A 19,578-nucleotide genomic window follows, 5' to 3' on the forward strand; every position below is an offset into this window, starting at 1 on the left:
GAAAACATTCAGGTACTGCAAAGAGCTCTGCAAGAGTCTTTCCTCTCCTTTTCACTCGGAAACTTGAAAACTCTTTAGATCTGCAGTCTCCAATGGTACCGGTCAGGTCGCTATGGAATAACTGTCTTCCATGAAACTTAGAAACTGGGGTGTACTGCTGCTGCTTGAGCTCGGCACCACTCTCCCTCCACCCCACCCCCCACGCCAGCCATGGAAAAATTGTCTTCCATGAAACCAGTCTCTGGTGCCAAAAAGACTGGGGACCACTGCTTTAGATCCTTAAAGGTCTAGGTAAAATTCCACTGCACACCACATGGGGTGACTCAAAGTCAACAGCACTTATCTGACTCATTACAGACATCACAAATCTTGGTTCAGAAGAATAAGGATGTTTTTTTTTAAATGAGTTACTAAGAGGATGCCTCTACTTTTCATTTGGGATTGATACATTCTTTCCAATACTATCTCTTCACCCTGTGTTTTAAAACACTGGTTTTATTACTCCTCAGGCATGGTGAGGCCAACAGATCATGAGAGGACTGCCAATGAAATAACAGTTTGTTACAGTTCCCAAGAGGAGAGGACCAGCCACACCACACAGGGCCAAACAAGGAAGCACCTGGGTGGGTCAAGGGCAGAAAGAGCCAGAGAAAAGCAATGGCAAAGCCTCTATCACAATTATGGGAGAGGTACGGCAGGGTAAGGAGGCTTAGGACTGACTTGCTTAAATAATTTCAATAGGTTCTAGGGTATAGGAGCTGGCTCTAGTCGTCTGGTACCTGACCCTGGGGTGATTAGGGCAGAGAAATACAGCCTCCTGGAATGTAAGAGCCAGATAGAGGAGGTGGTTTAAACTAGAACACTGAATTGGCTGTTTTGCATCTGAAAGGCAATCTCACAAGGGAGTAGTGTGTTATTTCTAAGAATTAGCTCACCCTGAGAGGGACCAGCAAAGCCCCAGATGTCAGAGCATCAAGACTACAGAAAATAAGAAAACAGTTAATACACCCTGCTTTATTTTTCTTCATAGCACTGACATGACATTATATATTTGTTTATTGCTGTTCCCCACCACTATGTCAATTATATGAAAGCAGGAATTTCACTTGGCTCAACAGTGTACCCACAGTGCATTTTAACAGTGCCTGACATAGCGAGCAAGGAAGGCACACTCTAGTATCTAACGACCATGGATTCCTACGTCAACTAATAGACAGCAGTGATCCTAGCAGGCTGCTTCCCAAACATTCTCTATCATCTGAACGATGGCAATCATGTTCTCATTTAGAGGTCATTAACACCTGACTCGCTACCTACACTTATCACAGGATGACCAGCCAAGTATCCATCACTTATGAGTTAGGGGACCTTGAGCAGTTTACTCAATTTCCTTGGCTCCCTTTTCCTTAAGAATAGAACTTACCTCATGAAGTAGTAATGCTTAAGTGAGTTAATACAGGTAAAACACTTAGGACAGTGCTCAGCATTATTTTTACTACATGCGTAAATATTAGCAGTTATTCTCAGAAGTCACCTACAATTAAGTCCTGTAAAAGAGACCCAGCCAGTACCTACCATTCAATTCTTAGGCTTTACTTATTTCATGTGTGTTTGGGAGTCGGTGGGAGGGTTTAAACAAACAGAACACATACCCCACACCCCAAAAACAAAACAAACGAAAAAACTATTTAGAAGCACACACAATAATGGCAAACACAGAGTCTTACCATGAGCCATGCTTTAGTCTAAGTTCTTCTAAGTGTTTTTATTATTTATTTAATTTGGTTCCCACTCCCCAACCCCCAACACCCCAACCCTGAGCCAGGATATCACTCAGTCACCCAGGCTGGAGTGCAGTGGCATAATCATAGCTCACTGCAGCCTCCAACTCCTAGGCTGAAGTGATCTTCCCACCTTAGCCTCCCTGAGTAGCTGGGACTATACAGGGAATCATCACCAGCCTCACACCAGCTATTTAAAAAAAAAAAAAGTTCTATAGAGATAGAGTCTTGCTATGTTGCCCAGGGTGGTCTTGAACTTCTGGCCTCAAGTGATCTTCCTAACCAAGGCAAAGTGCTTTAATATGTTAACTTGTTTAATTTTCACTACAACACTTATAAGGTACTATTATAATTTCCATTTTACAAATGTGGAAACTAAGACACAGGGAAGTTCAGTGATGCATCACACAGCTAGGACAGGTTGAAGCCTGCATGTGAATCCATGCAGTCTAGCTTCATCATGCTCCTAACCATTACTCATACTTCCTTCTTTGTGTCTATCTAATCCAAAGACTGAAAAAGAACACTAGTAGCTTTAGTTGGGTTATACTTGGTATACTGGCATGTCTTAACAAATTCTAGTATTTTTCAACAGGTAAACATTTCTTTTTTTTGAGACAGAGTCTTGCTTTATTGCCCAGGCTAGAGTGAGTGCCGTGGCGTCAGCCTAGCTCACAGCAACCTCAAACTCCTAGGCTCAAGAGATCCTGCTGCCTCAGCCTCCCCAGTAACTGGGACTACAGGCATGCGCCACCGTGCCCAGCTAATTTTTTCTATATATATTTTCTATATATATATTTCTATATATATTAGTTGGCCAATTAATTTCTTTCTATTTTTATAGTAGAGATGGGGTCTCACTCTTGCTCAGGCTGGTTTCGAACTCCTGACCTCGAGCAATCTGCTCTCCTAGGCCTCCCAGAGTGCTAGGATTACAGGTGTGAGCCACTGCACCCGGCCAACATTTCTTTTTTTAATGAGCCATGCTTCCTTCTTAATGACAGATTCAGATTTAATAAAACATGGCCCAGCAAGATTACCCAATATATAAGCAAACTGAAACTAAAAATGACTTTATAAAACTAGTAAGCAGCTATTTTTGTTATTCCTGCTATTTTCAAAACCATTATAGGTACACATCATAGAGTTCTTTAAAAGCAGACCTAAGAGACGCTTATGAAGAGAATAGTATACCAGAAATAGTAGTTAGAGGTCAAAAAGTATATAGCTGGGTGCAGTGGCGTGTACCGGTAGTCCCAGCTAATCAGGAAGCTGAGGAGGACTAGCCCAGGAGTTTAAGTCTAGCCTGGGCAACAGAGTAAGATCCCATCTCTTAAAAAAAACAAAGTACTTAAAGAGTATAAAAACAATACAGAAAAATAAATCCTTCACTAGAATCTAACATTTATTAACTCAGTGGCTGAAAAAATACAAAGAAAAAATGAAGACACCCATCTTTGAAAATAACGTAATCTGCAAATATGCAGTAACTCAGATTTACTTATATACATTTAGTAAAAGTACATGACCCAGGGTGCAAGCCTGAATATTGTTAAATCGACACTATTTTAACATGTGTGTTCAAATGCTGTGTGAATTAGCCAGTCTACCTTTTTTCACAGTGGCAGTAAAAACAGATTACATATTGTTGATGGCAGAATGTTCCTTAAAGTGAATGTTAGCTTCTGTGGCTTCAGGACTTGAAATCACTGAGAAGTGTTCCCGAGGCAAGTGTAATACAGTTGTGAATAGTGCTGAGAAGAAAAAAGGCTGCAAGAACAACTATTCCAAAAGGGGCTGCCAAAGTTGCCTAGACTCTCTACCTTGCTGCCATTTTTCCATGGAAAAAGAACTCGGTGAAAAAGAATATGTAACAAATGTACATAGAATGCTTCTAATTTACATTATAAGACAATTGTAGACAATGTTCTATAAAATAAAAGTATACTTATCAAGTTATTTAACTTGGATAGATATGGCTTTCGGATAAGTCTTCTGTGGGTGGTTCATACTTAAACAAATACCACAAACAAATCTTAAAGTTTTAACTATTTGAGATTATAAGCCAAAATGAATGCTGCTGCAAATATGCAGAATCACACTATCAGGCTAACCAGACAATCTATCATATACTAAATTGATAATGAGACAAACAGTATAATATTAATAATATTAGGTTATTAAGTATGAAATGTCTGATTTCCTTAAGTGCTAAGTTTGATAGCTGGTATCTCTGACATTCACTTTGACACTTCTTATGTTTATTGTAAAGGCACATTCTCAGTCTTTCAAATGCATGTTTGGCTTGTGATTATCTTCCAAAGTTTTTTTTAGAGCAATTTTTGTGAAACCATGGATAAGTCCAAAATTCATGTTATTTTTGAATATGAGTTCCATTGTGGAACCAGTGCAGTGCAGACAGCTTGAAATACCAACGAAGGCTAATGAACACACAGTATGTCGAAGGTTTGAGATATTCTGTTCTGGTGATTTTAATCTTGAGCATAAGCCACATGGGCGACCTGAGACCAAAGTGGATAATGAAGAGCTAAAGCAGTAGTGAAAGCTAATCAATCTCAACCTACATGTGAATTAGCAGCAACATTTGATATTACTATTCTAACAATATTGGACCATTTGAAACAAATTGGCACAGTAAATAAGCTGGATAGATGGGTTCCACATGAATTAAATGAGCATCAGAAGAGAAATCAGGGCTGGGCGAGGTGGCTCACGCCTGTAATCCTAGCACTCTGAGAGGCTGAGGCGGGCGGATCGCTCGAGGTCAGTAGTTCGAAACCAGCCTGAGCAAGACTGAGACCCTGTCTCTACTATAAATAGAAAGAAATTAATTGGCCAACTCATATATATAGAAAAAATTAGCCGGGCATGGTGGTGCATGCCTGTAGTCCCAGCTACTCGGGAGGCTGAGGCAGGAGGATTGCTTGAGCCCAGGAGTTTGAGGTTGCTGTGAGCTCTGACACCATGGCACTCACTCTAGCCTGGGCAACAAGTGAGGCTGTCTCAAAAAAAAAAAAAAAATGAAAAAAAAGAAAAGCAGGCAAGGAAATAAGGGGAAATTACAGCCAACCTGACATAATTCTAGGATAAAATTCTTCCTGGAAAATGGCTAAAATTCCAATTATATTCAGGTACATATGAATAGTGGAAGACTTATAACATCATAGAATACTGAATTAGAGTCCTCAGTAAAGTTCTTTATATGTTAATTTTAGTCCTGAATACCAAATTTTAGTAACTCCTAACATATTTATTAGTACCAAGTTCTTAGATATATGAAGAAATGAAAGTTTAAGGAAATGGGCAAATTGACTCTTCAGAACAAAGGACTGGGATTTTTAGATCTGTTCCAGGGCCACCCAGAGAAGCCTTAAGGCCCAATATGGGCTGCAGATCAGGAAGAATCACTTGTTTGAACACATTTAATGCAAGATGAAGTCTATCTCCCTCCTCACCTCCTATACATATAACAGGGACAAGGCTTAAATATTATCAGGATATAAATAACTATTAGGAATGTATTAGTAATGTTTATAGAGAATTACGCTTATCAAAATATCTCACAACTGTACAGTGCTTTGAAGTTTACAAAACTCTTTTATATGCATTATTTTATGAAGACTCACATCGACAGTGAGAAGATGAAATTATCTCCATTCTAAAGACAAAAAACCCAAGGTCCAGAAAATTAAGTGTCTCGCTCAAGCTCAAGTTAGACACTCAGCTAAATGGCAGAGCCAGGACTTAAATTCAGGACTTCCTGTTCCTAGTTCATGGTTTCTGTACCTCCTAACTACTAATCTAATTTCTAGATTTCTAGGCCAAATCTAGAAATCAAATGAAGTATATAAAAAGGCTTTGCAAAACTAGAAGGATTTTATTACGAAGCTCATTAATCACTCACTGATGCACCAATGACATTACCTACACCTGGGCCCTACCTAAGCAATTTAATCTATACTGTGGTCTAGGCATTAGGACTTTCAAAATCTACCCAGGGCAGAGACTTTCTGATCTAACTTAAATGATATAAATAGCAACAGAGCTTTATAAACATGCCTTTTCACTCCTACAATGTTTTACTTTTACATTTCCCTTTTATATTAATTAGTAATCACATCTTAATTAGACATAGCATGTTAAGAGTTTAAGAAGCCAAAGTGCTGACTTGAAAGATTTCAGTATTAGCCATAAGGAAGGTGTGCAAATCTGCACAATACCAATAACATGAAAATATTTTTGTACTGTTATTTTTTAAAACTCTATTCAATATTTAGAACATTCAATTAAAAGATATGGCCTTGTACAACTGTATCAATGAAAAATACAAAAAAGTACAGCCTTCCAGTTTATGCCATTAAGAACATTTAAAAATCATAATCTTCAACTGAAGATACCCAACTATGTTTATATAATACTACATTTAAGTTGTATTCATTTGAGAAATAGGAAGCTTTATAGCACTAACACAATAAAGTAATAAATGAGGTATTTAAGGAACAAATTCGATGGCAATTAGCACTGAAAATCATTTAAAAAATACTGGATACTGCACCAATCTTACCTTTTGTAGACTTGTTGGATTCAATTGAGTTTTGTCAATTATTTTTATTGCAACCTAGAAAAAAATAATAAATATTATTGGACTTTAAGAATTTAGAAATTACAGAATAACATATGGCATTGTTAAAAAGCAAGCAAACTTGAAAACCTAAAACTTAGCAGTATAATAAGCAACTGTAACTTTATAAAACTGCACAACTGAAAATAGGAGCGTCACAAAAATAAGGGTTATAACATTTTATATTTAAGTTACTTATAGACAAGGGGGAAATTATTTCCCTCAAAGCTCAAAAAGAAAAAAGAGAGAGAGATACAGAATATAATGAAAACAATTCTAGAAAGATATGCTATTTAGCAAATCTGACACTTTAATTTTAGCTGACTCTGTGATCCTGGGCAGAAACTATAGCTTTCATAGGTTTATATAGCCCAGAATATTCCCAAGAGTGTACTGTATAATAAGAATTTAACAAATTAATAAATAGGTCAGTGTTGAATCTGAAAAGTTTAAGAATATTTTATTCAAAAAAAGAAAGAAAGAAAGACAGAAAGACAGAAAGAAAGACAAGAAAGAAAGAAAGAAAGAAAGAAAGAAAGAAAGAAAGAAAGAAAGAAAGAAAGAAAGAAAGAAAGAAAGAAAGAAAGAAAGAAAGAAAGAAAGAAAGAAAGAAAGAAAAGCCCTTTAGGCAGTTACAGAAGGACCAATCTGTGGGCTAACCAAGTGAAATAAGTACAGAGGCAACAGAAGGGCAACCTGGCAGCCTTTGTTCAGAAAGGGATGAGTACACCAGCATATAAAAATAAGCTGCTAGAATACAGGAAGAAAGAACTATAGCTTCTATTTATGTGCATTTTTTTTATCTTAAAGAAATAAGAATCAGTTGTACTCATATTTACTAAGTAGACCTGCACCAACATCCTCACCTGGTTGGCTTGTCACTGGTTGGATGAAAATGATTTCTATGGACTGTGGGTATTCAGAATGAGGAGAGGGTGGGAGTGATGAGGAAAGGGAACTTAAGTGGAGAGAGGCTTTGCCATGACTAGGGAATTTAAATTAAATCAGCTTTGAACCTGAGGGCCACATCAGCAAATGAGCCCGCCCCGTAAGATCAGAGAGGCCATGCACAACACACAGCCAGTGAGACATAGAACTGAAGGAGCATCTGTAGCCAAAATGGGGAAAGGGCCTGGATATTCTCTGTTAGTGGTTCTCATACTTTTTGGTCACCTTTACACTCTTAAAGATTACTGAAGACCCCAAATGTGGGTTATATTAATGGATATTTACCATATTACAAAGGAAAACAGAATTATAAGTATTTAACAATCATTTCAAAATAATAAACCTATTACACATTAACACAGTAACTTATTTTTTATGAAATTTTCATGTGTGCTTCTGCATTCAATCTGTTATAATTATCACACATCATATAGCCTCTGGAAAATTCTACTCTACATGTGTAAAAAAGAATGAAAAAAGCAAATGTTTTAACAGTATTACAAAAATAGTTTTGACTTTGCAGGCACCTTGAAAGGGTCTCAGAAAACCTCCAAGGGTCCCCTACTCAAAGTATAGGCCATACTTTCAGGATGGCCACACTATGCATTAACACTGTTTTTTAAAAACTGTTAAATTGGTCCAAAGCCTCCATCTGCCCTAGTTATTTATTCCCTATGAATCTATTACCTCCAGAAGAGCTACAGAAAGGGAAACGCTACAGTGAGGCATCCATCTATTCTGACCCTGGAATGGAAGTACTATCATCCTCAACCCCAGGGGGAGGCAAATCAGAATTGGGGAAGGAGTGAAGAGTGAATGAATGAGTGTTTCAATGGAAAGTAAGGAAGCAGAAGACAATGATGGCTGATGAACTATGCAAACACTGACTACCTTGTGCAGATCTCAATCAGCGAAAAGACACCTTATTCATTTTTATAGCCCTAGCATACCACCTAGCACACAAGGGGTACTTAATAAACGTTTGCTGTGTTGATCTGAGACCTCAAACACCATAATCAGTAACCAAACACATATTAGAGATGAAGAGAGGACAGTGAAGAAGTAGGTTCTGTTTTAACAGAACAATGTGGTTTTAAAAATTATATAAATGAAAGTTAAATGAATTAATTTCTTTTGAACTTTACTTTCACTGGTAATTTTATGTGCTATACTTGGATCTCCCAATTCCAAAGAAACATGTTAGATATTTTTTTCTGGCCTCCATCATGTTTTCCTCCTCCTCCTGGTCAAATCTGTCAAACATGCTGCCTTTCCAGTTCTTCCCTCCGGTCTTCTGAGAACTGGTTTCTATTCTCATGACTGGACTCAATCACTAGTTTCTTGTGGCTCTGCTCAATATCCTCCTCCTAGTCTAAAGATTCTCTTCCGATTCTGTTTATACATTTTCATCTTAGGTACTACTATTCAAATATCATCTGAAGCAAAAAATAGGAGCTCAAATATGTTCCATCCAGCTTAATCAAACTGCAGAAAACAGTCATTTTATTAAAAGCAAGTGTCCCCAAGAGTGAAATATCATTTAAAGTGACATGTGTACGTGCAGTCTGAGGGGGAAGTTCCTAATCCTCTCTTCCTTCCAGCTCCCTTGCTGGGAAGACTAAACCAAAATAACCCTGGCCCAGAGCTGGAGTCTAGGGAGTTTAGACAAAACTGAGACTCTGAGGTCACCAAAAGAGGCAAGAACTGTGAATGTCACCCGGTTGCTGTGCCTCAGAAAGGTGGAGCCTGGAGAAGACCACCCACTTGTTCCTATGGTTGTGGAGTTGGGTGAAGGGGACACAGCAAATGCCAAGGGGGTTCACTAGGTGATGAAAGAGGAGTGCCACTGCAACCTCCTATGTAAAGTTCTGGGAAATTCCATTTATAGTCACCCTGATGCCAGAATCAAAGTGGAAAACTACAAAATAGGGATAAGATCTGCTCATACATTAGAAGGGCTTCCCCCAACAAGCCTCAACCAAAAGGGCCCAATGAACTCACAGCACCTACCCACTGGAGAAAACTCCTTATCTGCCACTTTCTGTCAATTCACTACTGGTCAAAAAATCCTAACACCCTGCTCCCAAAAGGTGTTAAAGTATCCACAACCACTAAAAAAGCAAAAAAAAAAAAAAAGAAATTCCCAAATCCTTTAAGGGGATACAGCCTGAAGGATAGTTTATTAGTCAGCTTTAGCTGCCATAACACAGCACCACATACTGGGGAGCTTAAACAACAGAATTATTTCCTCACAGTTCTGGGAATTAGAAGTCCAAGATCAGGGTTCTGGTGAGGACTTTCTTCCGGGCTTGCAGAGTTACCTTCTCACTGTGTTCTCACATAGTGGAGACAGCAAGCTGTCTAGTGTCTCTTCATATAAGGACACTCTAACCCTATCAATCAGGCTCACACTTATGACCTCTTTTAACTTATACTTTATCACCAAATAACACAGTCACACTGGGGGTTAAGGCTTCAGCTCACAAATTTGGGGAAATACAATTCAATCCAAAGCAAAGGAGACCAAGCCAAACAATTACAACAGTTGGCTACAAAAGGAAATTTCAACATGGAAGAATGTTACAAGCAGCAGATACAAATAATGTACTGTATGATTCCATTAGTACAGTGCTTTTTTAAAAACAGACAAAACTGGCCGGGCGCTGTGGCTCACGCCTGTAATCCTAGCTCTTGGGAGGCCGAGGCGGGCGAATTGCTCAAGGTCAGGAGTTCAAAACCAGCCTGAGCAAGAGCGAGACCCCGTCTCTACTATAAATAGAAAGAAATTAATTGGCCAACTGATATATATATAAAAAAATTAGCCGGGCATGGTGGCACATGCCTGTAGTCCCAGCTACGTGGGAGGCTGAGGCAGGAGGATTGCTTGAGCCCAGGAGTTTGAGGTTGCTGTGAGCCAGGCTGACGCCACGGCACTCACTCTAGCCTGGATAACAAAGCGAGACTCTGTCTCAAAAAAAAAAAAAACAAAACAACAACAAAAAAAAAAACAGACAAAACTAATCTAGCACATTATAGGTCAGCACAGTGGTTCCCTTGGCGAGGAGGAACAGTGAAGTGACTGGAAGAGGGGAGAGGGAAGAGGCTTCTAGGTGTGGGTCAGAACATTTTTTTTGCCCTGGGTCATGGTTATGCAAATGTGTTTAGTTTGTGATAATTCATCAAACTGAGTACTTTTTTATGTGTGTTACATTTCAATTAAAGAAGTTTTTCTGTGTTTGAAATGTCAATGACTTTAAGAAAACCATAATAAAAAGTCTATAGATAATGCCTAGAACTGAAAAATAAGAACAGAAGCACGTTATAAAGATATGAAAGTAAAACCTAAATAATCAGTTTAAAAGACAAAGTGGCCATCTCAGCAGACTAGAAAATGGGGGCCATGAGGGTCTAGGTCTGCAGTTCCCAAGCCCTGGGCTGCAGACCCTGGGTCCCCGGCCTATTAGGGACCACGCACAGAGCTCCACTGTGCCCAAGCCTCCAACAGGAGGTGAGTAGCCGGTGAGGCAGCAAAGCTTCATCTGTATTTACAGCCACTCCCTATCACTCACTTCACCACTTCAGCTCTGCCTCCTCCCCTCCCACCTTCCATGGAAAAACCGTTTTCCATGAAACCTGGTCCCTGGTGCCAAAAAGGTTGGGGACTGCTGATCTAGGTGACTATTTTTTGGTAACAAGCCTTGACTCTTTAAATTGTCTAATATACAACTTGAATAAAAATAACTAAATGAAAAGTTTTTTTGTAGCTATAATGAGAACATTTGATTAAAGATGGCATTCGGATCACATGCATCTCTCTTCTCCCACCTGATAGGCCAATTGAAGAAAAAACACAAAATGACAAAGAATGGCAAAGAGAATGGAAGAGGTGCCAACAGTAGACAAGTGACTCCAAAATTTCTGGGAGAAAAAAACCTCACGATGGTATAGTGGCACACACAGCAGGGCACAGGAAGATAAGCCTAGAGTGGGCGAAGGGAAAACTTAACTGTTCAGAGAAAATAACTGTTGTGTGTGTGGAAGGTCCCAATGTAAAGGCCAACTCTCCATGTTAGCCACCAGGAAGCTAAGGCAGGCACTTGACCAGTGCCTTTCTATCTATCCACTCCATGTAGAGGGAGCTCACAGTTTACTTCTTAGGGCTCCACTCTTGAAAATGGAGAAACAAAATGGAGAAACAAAAATCATCAAACAAATGAGGAAATTCCATGATTTTTCCTAACACCATTCTCCATGCATGTGTAAAGAGAAATACCAGAAATAATTAAGCCTCTTCTTTCAAAAAAAAAAAAGGGATACAGTCAATTCTTATTATTCATGGTAATATTCTAAAAAGTCACTGTGATCATTGAATTGGTAAATACCGTACCATTGCTCCCAGGGGAAAATACAGGGTTAGGTTCTTGCAAGTCTGTGGTCACAACACTTTCATCTACTGATCACTACCTAAGTTTGCTTTATGTATGTATCTGTTTAATGACACCTTCTGTTACAATGTATTATTGGTCCACACTGAACTCACTGCCTACAGCACTATAACTCATGCCCAAGTGAAGCTCATGCCCAAGTGAAGCGTATCTTAGCACATGCATTTTTCTCTGTAATGCACATCACAGCCTTGCACTTATGAAGACTAGATAGTGCTTCAGTGCCATGCTTCTTGAGGGCCACCTGAAATAGTAAAATCATTAATGGAAAACACAAAAATGCAAAAAAAGGGGGGGGCATTAAATAGACCACAGAAAGGACATTTGTTTACACTATGAGGGAGAAGTGTTGCCTTGTTGAACTCAGCTGACAATGTGCACACACATTCAAAAAATGACTGCCAAAGCACTGTACTGATTTGGGGGTTACAAATAAATTTTATTGAGTAGGTGAATTTGCAAATACAGAATCCACAAAAATGAGTATTAACTATCTCTTCTGGAAATGGATAGTGGTAATAAGTCGCACAACAATGTAAATGTACTTAATGTCACTGACTGATACACTTAAAAATGGTTACAATCATAAATTTTATGTTATGTATATTTCACCACAATAAAGAAGTATTCATAACTGTATAATTAAGTGATTTTTGGTAAGTTAGAATTAGGCTTATAGGTTTCTTTCTGCATTAATTACACTTCCAAATTGTACTAAAAGCAATGTACTAAGATCATCTTTTTGCTTTCTAGCTATATCTGTTAGCAGAATACTAAGCTGATTTGTTCACTTGCTTCCAAATCAGCTACTATTAATTTTTAATCGAAGAAAATCATTCTCAGTATTTAACTCTTGTCAGTCAGTCACTAGTTGTTTTGAATAAAAATTAAGGCAGGACGTGGTAGCTCACTACTGTAATCCCAACACTCTGGGAGGCTGAGGTGGAAGGATTGCTTTAGGTCAGGAGTTTGAGACCAGCCTGAGCAAGAACAGGACCCAGTCTCTACAAAAGATAGATAAAATTAGTCAGATGTAGTAGCATCCGCCTGTAGTCCCAGGGACTCTGGAGGCTGAGGCAGGAGCATCACTTGAGCCCTGAAGTTTGAGGTTCCAGTGAGCTAAGATGATGCCACTGCACTCTGGGGGGAAAAGGGAAAGGAAGACTTTGTCACACACACACACACACACACACACACACACACACACACACACACACACACACACACACAGAAATTCAATTAATAACTGTCCCCCATCACCCTCAAGAACCTACTACTACTTGCTGAGTTTTGGTATAGTAACAAAAAACAATATTCACAATCATCTGAAAAGGGTATTAAAATACTCCGTACTTTTCTAGCTACAATTTCTTCATATACCTTAAGCAAAACAACATACCAAAATAGCTTGAATGCAGAGCAGATATGGGAATCTAGCTAACTTCTATTAAGCCAGACATTAAAGAGATTTACAAAAAAATGTAAACAATATTTCTCTTCTCAATAAATTGTTTCAGGAAATAGTTGTTCTTCAAAAAAAATGTTATTTATATTAACATGTAATACAATTACTATTTTGAATGAATTAATATATTATTAATATTATGGTGTTATAATATTAAACTATAATATTAATATATTTCAAATTTCTTAAGCATTAAATTCTCTCTTTTTTTTTTTTTGAGAGAGAGTTTCTCTCTGTTGTCCAGGCCAGAGTGCCATGGTGTCAGCTTAGCTCACAGCAACCTCCAACTCCTGGGCTCAAGTGATCCTCCTGCCTAAGCCTCCCAAGTAGCTGGGACTACAGATGCACACCACCATGCTCGGCTAACATATTTTATTTTTAGTTGCTTGGCTAATTTTTTTCTAGTTTTATTTATTTATTTATTTTAGTAGAGATGGGGTCTCACTCTTGTTCATGCTAGTCTCGAACTCCTAAGCTCAAGTGATCCTTCCGCCTTAGCCTCCCAGAGTACTAGGATTACAGGCATGAGCTACTGTACCCAGCCAAGCCTTAACTTCTAATATAGTATTAACACAAATAATCCATATAAACAAAGGCTTCTGGGGAGTCCTTAACTTTAAGTATAAAGGAGTTCTGAGACAGAAAAGTTTGTGAACTATTATTTATAGTTTATAGCATATAGTTTATAGCATAACCATTGAAATAGATAATCATTTTGATTATGTAGCAACACAGAAAACTGCCTAGGATGAAATTCTCAGGGGGAAGAAAATAGGATACAAGATTATGATGAAAAGCATGTCAAAAAAACATGCACATGAATACACAGAATATACAAAATGAAAATAATATTCAGAATATTGTGACTGTAGAATTTTTTCCTCTCTATTCTCCAAACTTTCTGTAAGGCTGTTAACATAGTCTTTACAAAAAAACAAAAAAAACTTGTGACTAAAATATAATATGTAACCAATCATGAAAAGTCTCATGAAGTTTAGCACACCCCAGGATGAAGAGGTATGGTTTATCATTCTTGTAATCAACAACAAATACTTATTGAATACTTAGAATTAGAGGCTGAGGGCATATGATGAGGTTCAAGACCTAATCCCTCCCCCTCTGTCCTCTCCAGAGCCTCCTGTAATAGAACACAGATGAGTAAGGAGGATAGTATGCACCAGGGGTCCTCAAACTTTTCAAACAGTGGGCCAGTTCACTGTCCCTCAGATCGCTGGAGGGCCGAACTATAGTTTTAAAAAAACTATGAACAAATTCCTATGCACACTGCACATATCTTATTTTGAAGTAAAAAAACAAACGGGCAAAAACACCCGCATGTGGCCCGCGGGCCATAGTTTGAGGACACCTGGTATACATCCACTGAAACATGGAGGACTAACATTAAAGGAATACAGGTATAAAACCACAACACCAAGCTGAGAAGACAACAGTGGGAAAGATATTTCAATAATTTTCTAAAAGAGAATATACGGAGCAGAGGAAACCATAATAACCAGAGACGATGTGATCTGCCTACCACAATGCCGAAAAGGCTCCAGACTTGGTGGGCCCAGGCACCACAAGGTAAAAAGTCTATGCACAGGCCGGGCGCTGTGGCTCACGCCTGTAATCCTAGCTCTTGGGAGGCCGAGGCGGGTGGATTGCTCAAGGTCAGGAGTTCAAAACCAGCCTGAGCGAGACCCCGTCTCTACTATAAATAGAAAGAAATTAATTGGCCAACTGATATATATATATAAAAAAATTAGCCGGGCATGGTGGCGCATGCCTGTAGTCCCAGCTACCCGGGAGGCTGAGGCAGAAGGATCACTCGAGCCCAGGAGTTTGAGGTTGCTGTGAGCTAGGCTGACGCCACGGCACTCACTCTAGCCCGGGCAACAAAGTGAGACTCTGTCTCAAAAAAAAAAAAAAAAAAAAAGTCTATGCACAGAATGCCTGCTGTCCCCAGCCCCACCAGGAACCACTGGTTCTCAAGAGGCTGGAAACTTACTCTGTGGAGAAACTGGCTAGGCTCTGGACTCAAGGTCAATAGGCCTAGCAGGGGACAGCAGCAAGGCACAGAGATGAAAAGGGGGGCAGACTAAGTGACTGAGAGATGGGACCACCAGTTCCTCTCAGACAGAAGAGAGGATTCTAATCCAGAGAAACTGAACGTTTCCAAAGAGACCTAGAGACACAAATGTCTAGAGTTTTCCAATAAAAGTGCCAGATGACTCCCAGCAGAAAAGCTCTGTGGTCAAACCTGTCCACGCACGCAAACACAGCTTTTGATCAGTTTAGAGCTCCACATTAAATACACATAGACAGCCAGAGATTACCAGACTGCCAAAGAAAATCTCTGCAGGAAAAAAAAAAGGTAACAAGAAAGAACCCCAGAGGAAAGAGAAACTATGCAGGGAGCAAAAATCTACTTTATAAAAAGGAAAAAAAGCATTTATCATTCTTTCAGTGAGTCCACAGAAGAAACAGCATTCACAATACCAGAGCTAGATGGTGTAAAGACAGTAACAGGCAAAAATAATCACAGCAAAGTGAGCTGGTGGAGAGGACACATATACACATTTTCAACAGAAAGACTGTAAGATAAAATTAAAGATATCTCTCAGAAAGTAAAAACAGACAGATGAAAAACACATTTTTTAAAATATCAGGCCAGGTGCTGTGGCTCTCGCCTATAAATCCAACACTTTGGGGATGTGAGACGGGAGGGTCACCTGAGGCCAGAAGTTCAAGACCAGACTGGGCAACACAGTGAGACCAAGTCTCTACGAAAAACTTAAAATTTAGCCAGATGTGGTGGCACGCACCTGAAATTCTAGCTATTTGGAAGGCTGGGAAGGGAGGATCCCTTGAGCACAGGAGTTTTAGGCTATAGTGAGCTATGATCATTCTAGCTTGGGTGACAGGGCAAGACCCTGTCTCTTTAAAAAAATTTTTTTTAATAAATAAAAATCAAGGATCTTTTCAAGATTTCTAGTCTCTAATTAAGAATTCCAGAATGAAGATTTTTAAATTAAAATAAAAAGGAGACAATTCTCCAGAACTAAACACAAAAATTTCTTTTTTTTTTTTTTTTTAAGACAGAGTCTCGCTTTGCCCAAGGTAGAATGAGTGCCATGGCGTCAGCCTAGGTCACAGCAACCTCAAACTCCTGGGCTCAAGCAATCCTTCTGCCTCAGCCTCCCAAGTAGCTGGGACTACAGGCATGTGCTACCATGCTCAGCTAATTTTATATATACATATATATATATATACACATACATACACACGAGTTGGCCAATTAATTTCTTTCTATTTATAGTAGAGACTGGGTCTCGCTCTTGCTCAGGCTGGTTTCGAACTCCTGACCTTGAGCAATCCGCCCGCCTCAGCTTCCAGAGTGCTAGGATTACAGGCGTGAGCCACCCCGGCCCAAAAATATCTATATTAAAAGGGTCTGATGAACACCAAGAACAATGAATGAAAACCAACTCCTTGGTACCTCACTGTGAAATTTCTTAAAACCAAGAATAAACTTGCAAAAAGGAAAAAAAAAAAAGGTTACATACTTAAGCTGCTTCCATGGTTATACTCCTGTCTTTGACATGACCAGTGGTCCTCAAACTTTTTAAACAGCGGGCCAGTTCACTGTCCCGCAGACCGTTGGACGGCCGTTGGAGAGCACGGCGCACATTCCACACATGCGCATTGTGGGCCCGGGACAAGTCGGCTGCTAAGCAGGACAGACAGTGGTGGCAAAAACACCCAGCAGGCCAGATAAATGTCCTTGGCGGGCCACCTGTGGCCTGCGGGCCATAGTTTGAGGACCCCTGGACATGACCTATATCTGGAAACCCATTATGATCTCAATTTTGAGCTGCCCACTCTTTAACCAACTCCTCTTTCCTGCTTACTCAATCTAGTACTGCAATAATTGTCTGAATGCAACAGGATCCACTGATCCCATCACCTTCCTCCGGTATGTCTTCCCACTCAAGCTCTTACTTCAATCCATCTTTCACTGCAATGACTCCCTTGGATGTTCCCCAATAATAACCCTACTCCTTACTCCTTTCTTTATTTGGGGTGAGACAATACCCCAATTCTCTGCAAATGTCATGCTTGCAGCCAGGCAACTGAATGCAGCTGGAGAGTAACACACAACCATGCTGACTTTTCCCAGTTTAAATCCTTGATCACTAAACCTCAGGGAAGCCTTAAGGCAATTCTACTGCATTTCTCTAGGCCATTCGCTCTCCTGCTTATCTGGTAACTATTTTAACCTCTTCAGATCCCTAATACCTATCTCCTCAGTACTCTCTTAGCTAATGATCTTGTTTTCCACTTTATTGAAAAAATAGCTATACTCAGAAGAGAATTTCCATAAACTCCCACTACCATAAGGAGCCCTTCACCTGCAGTGATGCCAGAACTCCCTGTCTTCTGCCTGTTTCTACGGAATAACTGTCCATGCTATCTGAGGCCAGTGCCTCCACCATCCCTTCTCACCCACTCCAAACTCTCCCACAGGAAAACTTTCCCCACTTCTGTTAGATTATTCCCATTAGCAAACAGGTTGATATTTTGCCCAACTTCTAGCCTACCATCTCTCTGCAGCTACCATCCAATTTCTCTGTGCCTGGAAAGAGCTATCTTACTGTCTCTAATTTCTACCCATCTATTCTCTGTCTCTCTCTCTTCTTTTTAGAGTCAGAGTGTTAGTATGTCACCCCAGCTAAAGTACAGTGGCATCATTATAGCTCACTGCCACCTCAACTCCTGGGGTCAAGCAATCCTCCTGCCTTAGCCTCCTGAGTAGCTGGGACTACCTGTGCAAGCCACCACATTTGGCTAATTTTTCTATTTTTAGTAGAGATGGGGATCTCATTCTTGCTCAGGCTGATCTCAAACTCCTGACCTCAAGCAATCCTCCCACCTTGGCCTTCTAGAGTGCTAGAATTATATGCATGAGCCACCATGCCTGGCCCAACAACAACAAAAAAACTTTTTAAAAATTATGTAAGAAAATAAATGATCAGAGCCAAAACTCAACAATATTTACAAAGTCTTAATTAAGTAAATAATCTAAGTTTAACCAAATATATCATTGCATTAGAAAGGATGGGGAAAGGAAAGTAGACATAGAAGTGAGATATAAGAGAGCCATATCCTTCTCTTCCATAAGGAGGAAGTCAGTGATGTCTAAAATTAGAAATTTGTAGATAGCTGATAGAGTACCAGAAGAGCTTAAATAATTGAAAGTGGGAGCCTTTGAGTAAATGACATTGAGAAAAAAGAGAGGCGAAGAAAAAAACTTCTGATTCTACTGGGAACCTTTTAGAATATTTGACTTTTTAAGCTACATGCATGCATTATTTTAGAAAACTAATTTTTTAAAGATAATAAATAGCTTCAATTAAGTACCTATGACTGACACAAGTGAGTTCTGTTGCAGTTTACGTGAGGAGAAAGATCTCTGAGAGGCTATGAAAACCAGTGGGGGAAAAACTGAACTTAAAAGAAAATCTTTAGCTTGAAACAAAACTGTAGCATAAAAATGGACAGTAGGTCAGAAGCCAAAATAACTTTAAGCTGTGGAAAACTGGCCAAAAATGCAAGAAGGCAGAAGCAACTAACATTCCCAAATTCATAGTAAATATGAGACAGATGCCATTATGACAATAAGGATAACAGGTAGCATTTTCATCTAAGAACTAAATTAGATGAATTTTGCAACTGGTACCTGTGTTTTTTAAAAATACAGAAAATAAGGATTTTGATAACCATCTCATTGGGTCATGATCTAAAAATTAAAAATCATCCCAGAGAGTAGAGTCTATCTAAATTGAACTTATACCACAACCATTATATTTAAAGACTTGACTCTGTTCCCAGAATGTGTATATATATACCTTGGTTATAATTCATTATTATAACATGTTTGTGAAATAAAAATGCCTTTCTTCCAAAGAATGCATAGTTTTTCATGAGCACCTTTTATGTTCACAACATTCTATGACTTAAGTGCATGATATAGATGATCCCTACTCCCTTCCTTCAGGGGATTCTTTCCACAGACTAATTCTACTCCATCTCTGTTCTGATCCCAAAGATGGCGGGTTTTTGGTTTTTCTTTTTTGAGACAGAGTCTCGCTTTGTTGCCCAGGCTAGAGCAAGTGCCATGGCATCAGCCTAGCTCACAGCAACCTCAAACTCCTGGCCTCAAGCAATCCTGCCTCAGCCTCCTGCGTAGCTGGGACTACAGGCATGCGCCACCATGCCCAGCTAATTTTTTATATA

The 19,578-nt window shown here is 39.3% G+C and overlaps 1 protein-coding gene across 12 annotated transcripts in view; it reads right to left on the minus strand.

Moving 5' to 3' along the window:
- The window catches only part of MARK3 (microtubule affinity regulating kinase 3), a 91,062-nt gene that overhangs the window by 55,435 nt on the left and 16,049 nt on the right, over nt 1-19,578 (minus strand). For all 12 annotated transcript variants that reach the window (XM_076003694.1, XM_076003693.1, XM_012746323.3 and 9 more), the window contains one exon: nt 6,367-6,420. In XM_076003694.1, the coding sequence (XP_075859809.1) occupies nt 6,367-6,420 (54 nt within the window). The remainder of the gene's footprint in view (nt 1-6,366; nt 6,421-19,578) is intronic.

Source organism: Microcebus murinus, chromosome 6 (genome assembly GCF_040939455.1).
Source record: "Microcebus murinus isolate Inina chromosome 6, M.murinus_Inina_mat1.0, whole genome shotgun sequence".
NCBI lineage: Eukaryota > Metazoa > Chordata > Mammalia > Primates > Cheirogaleidae > Microcebus > Microcebus murinus.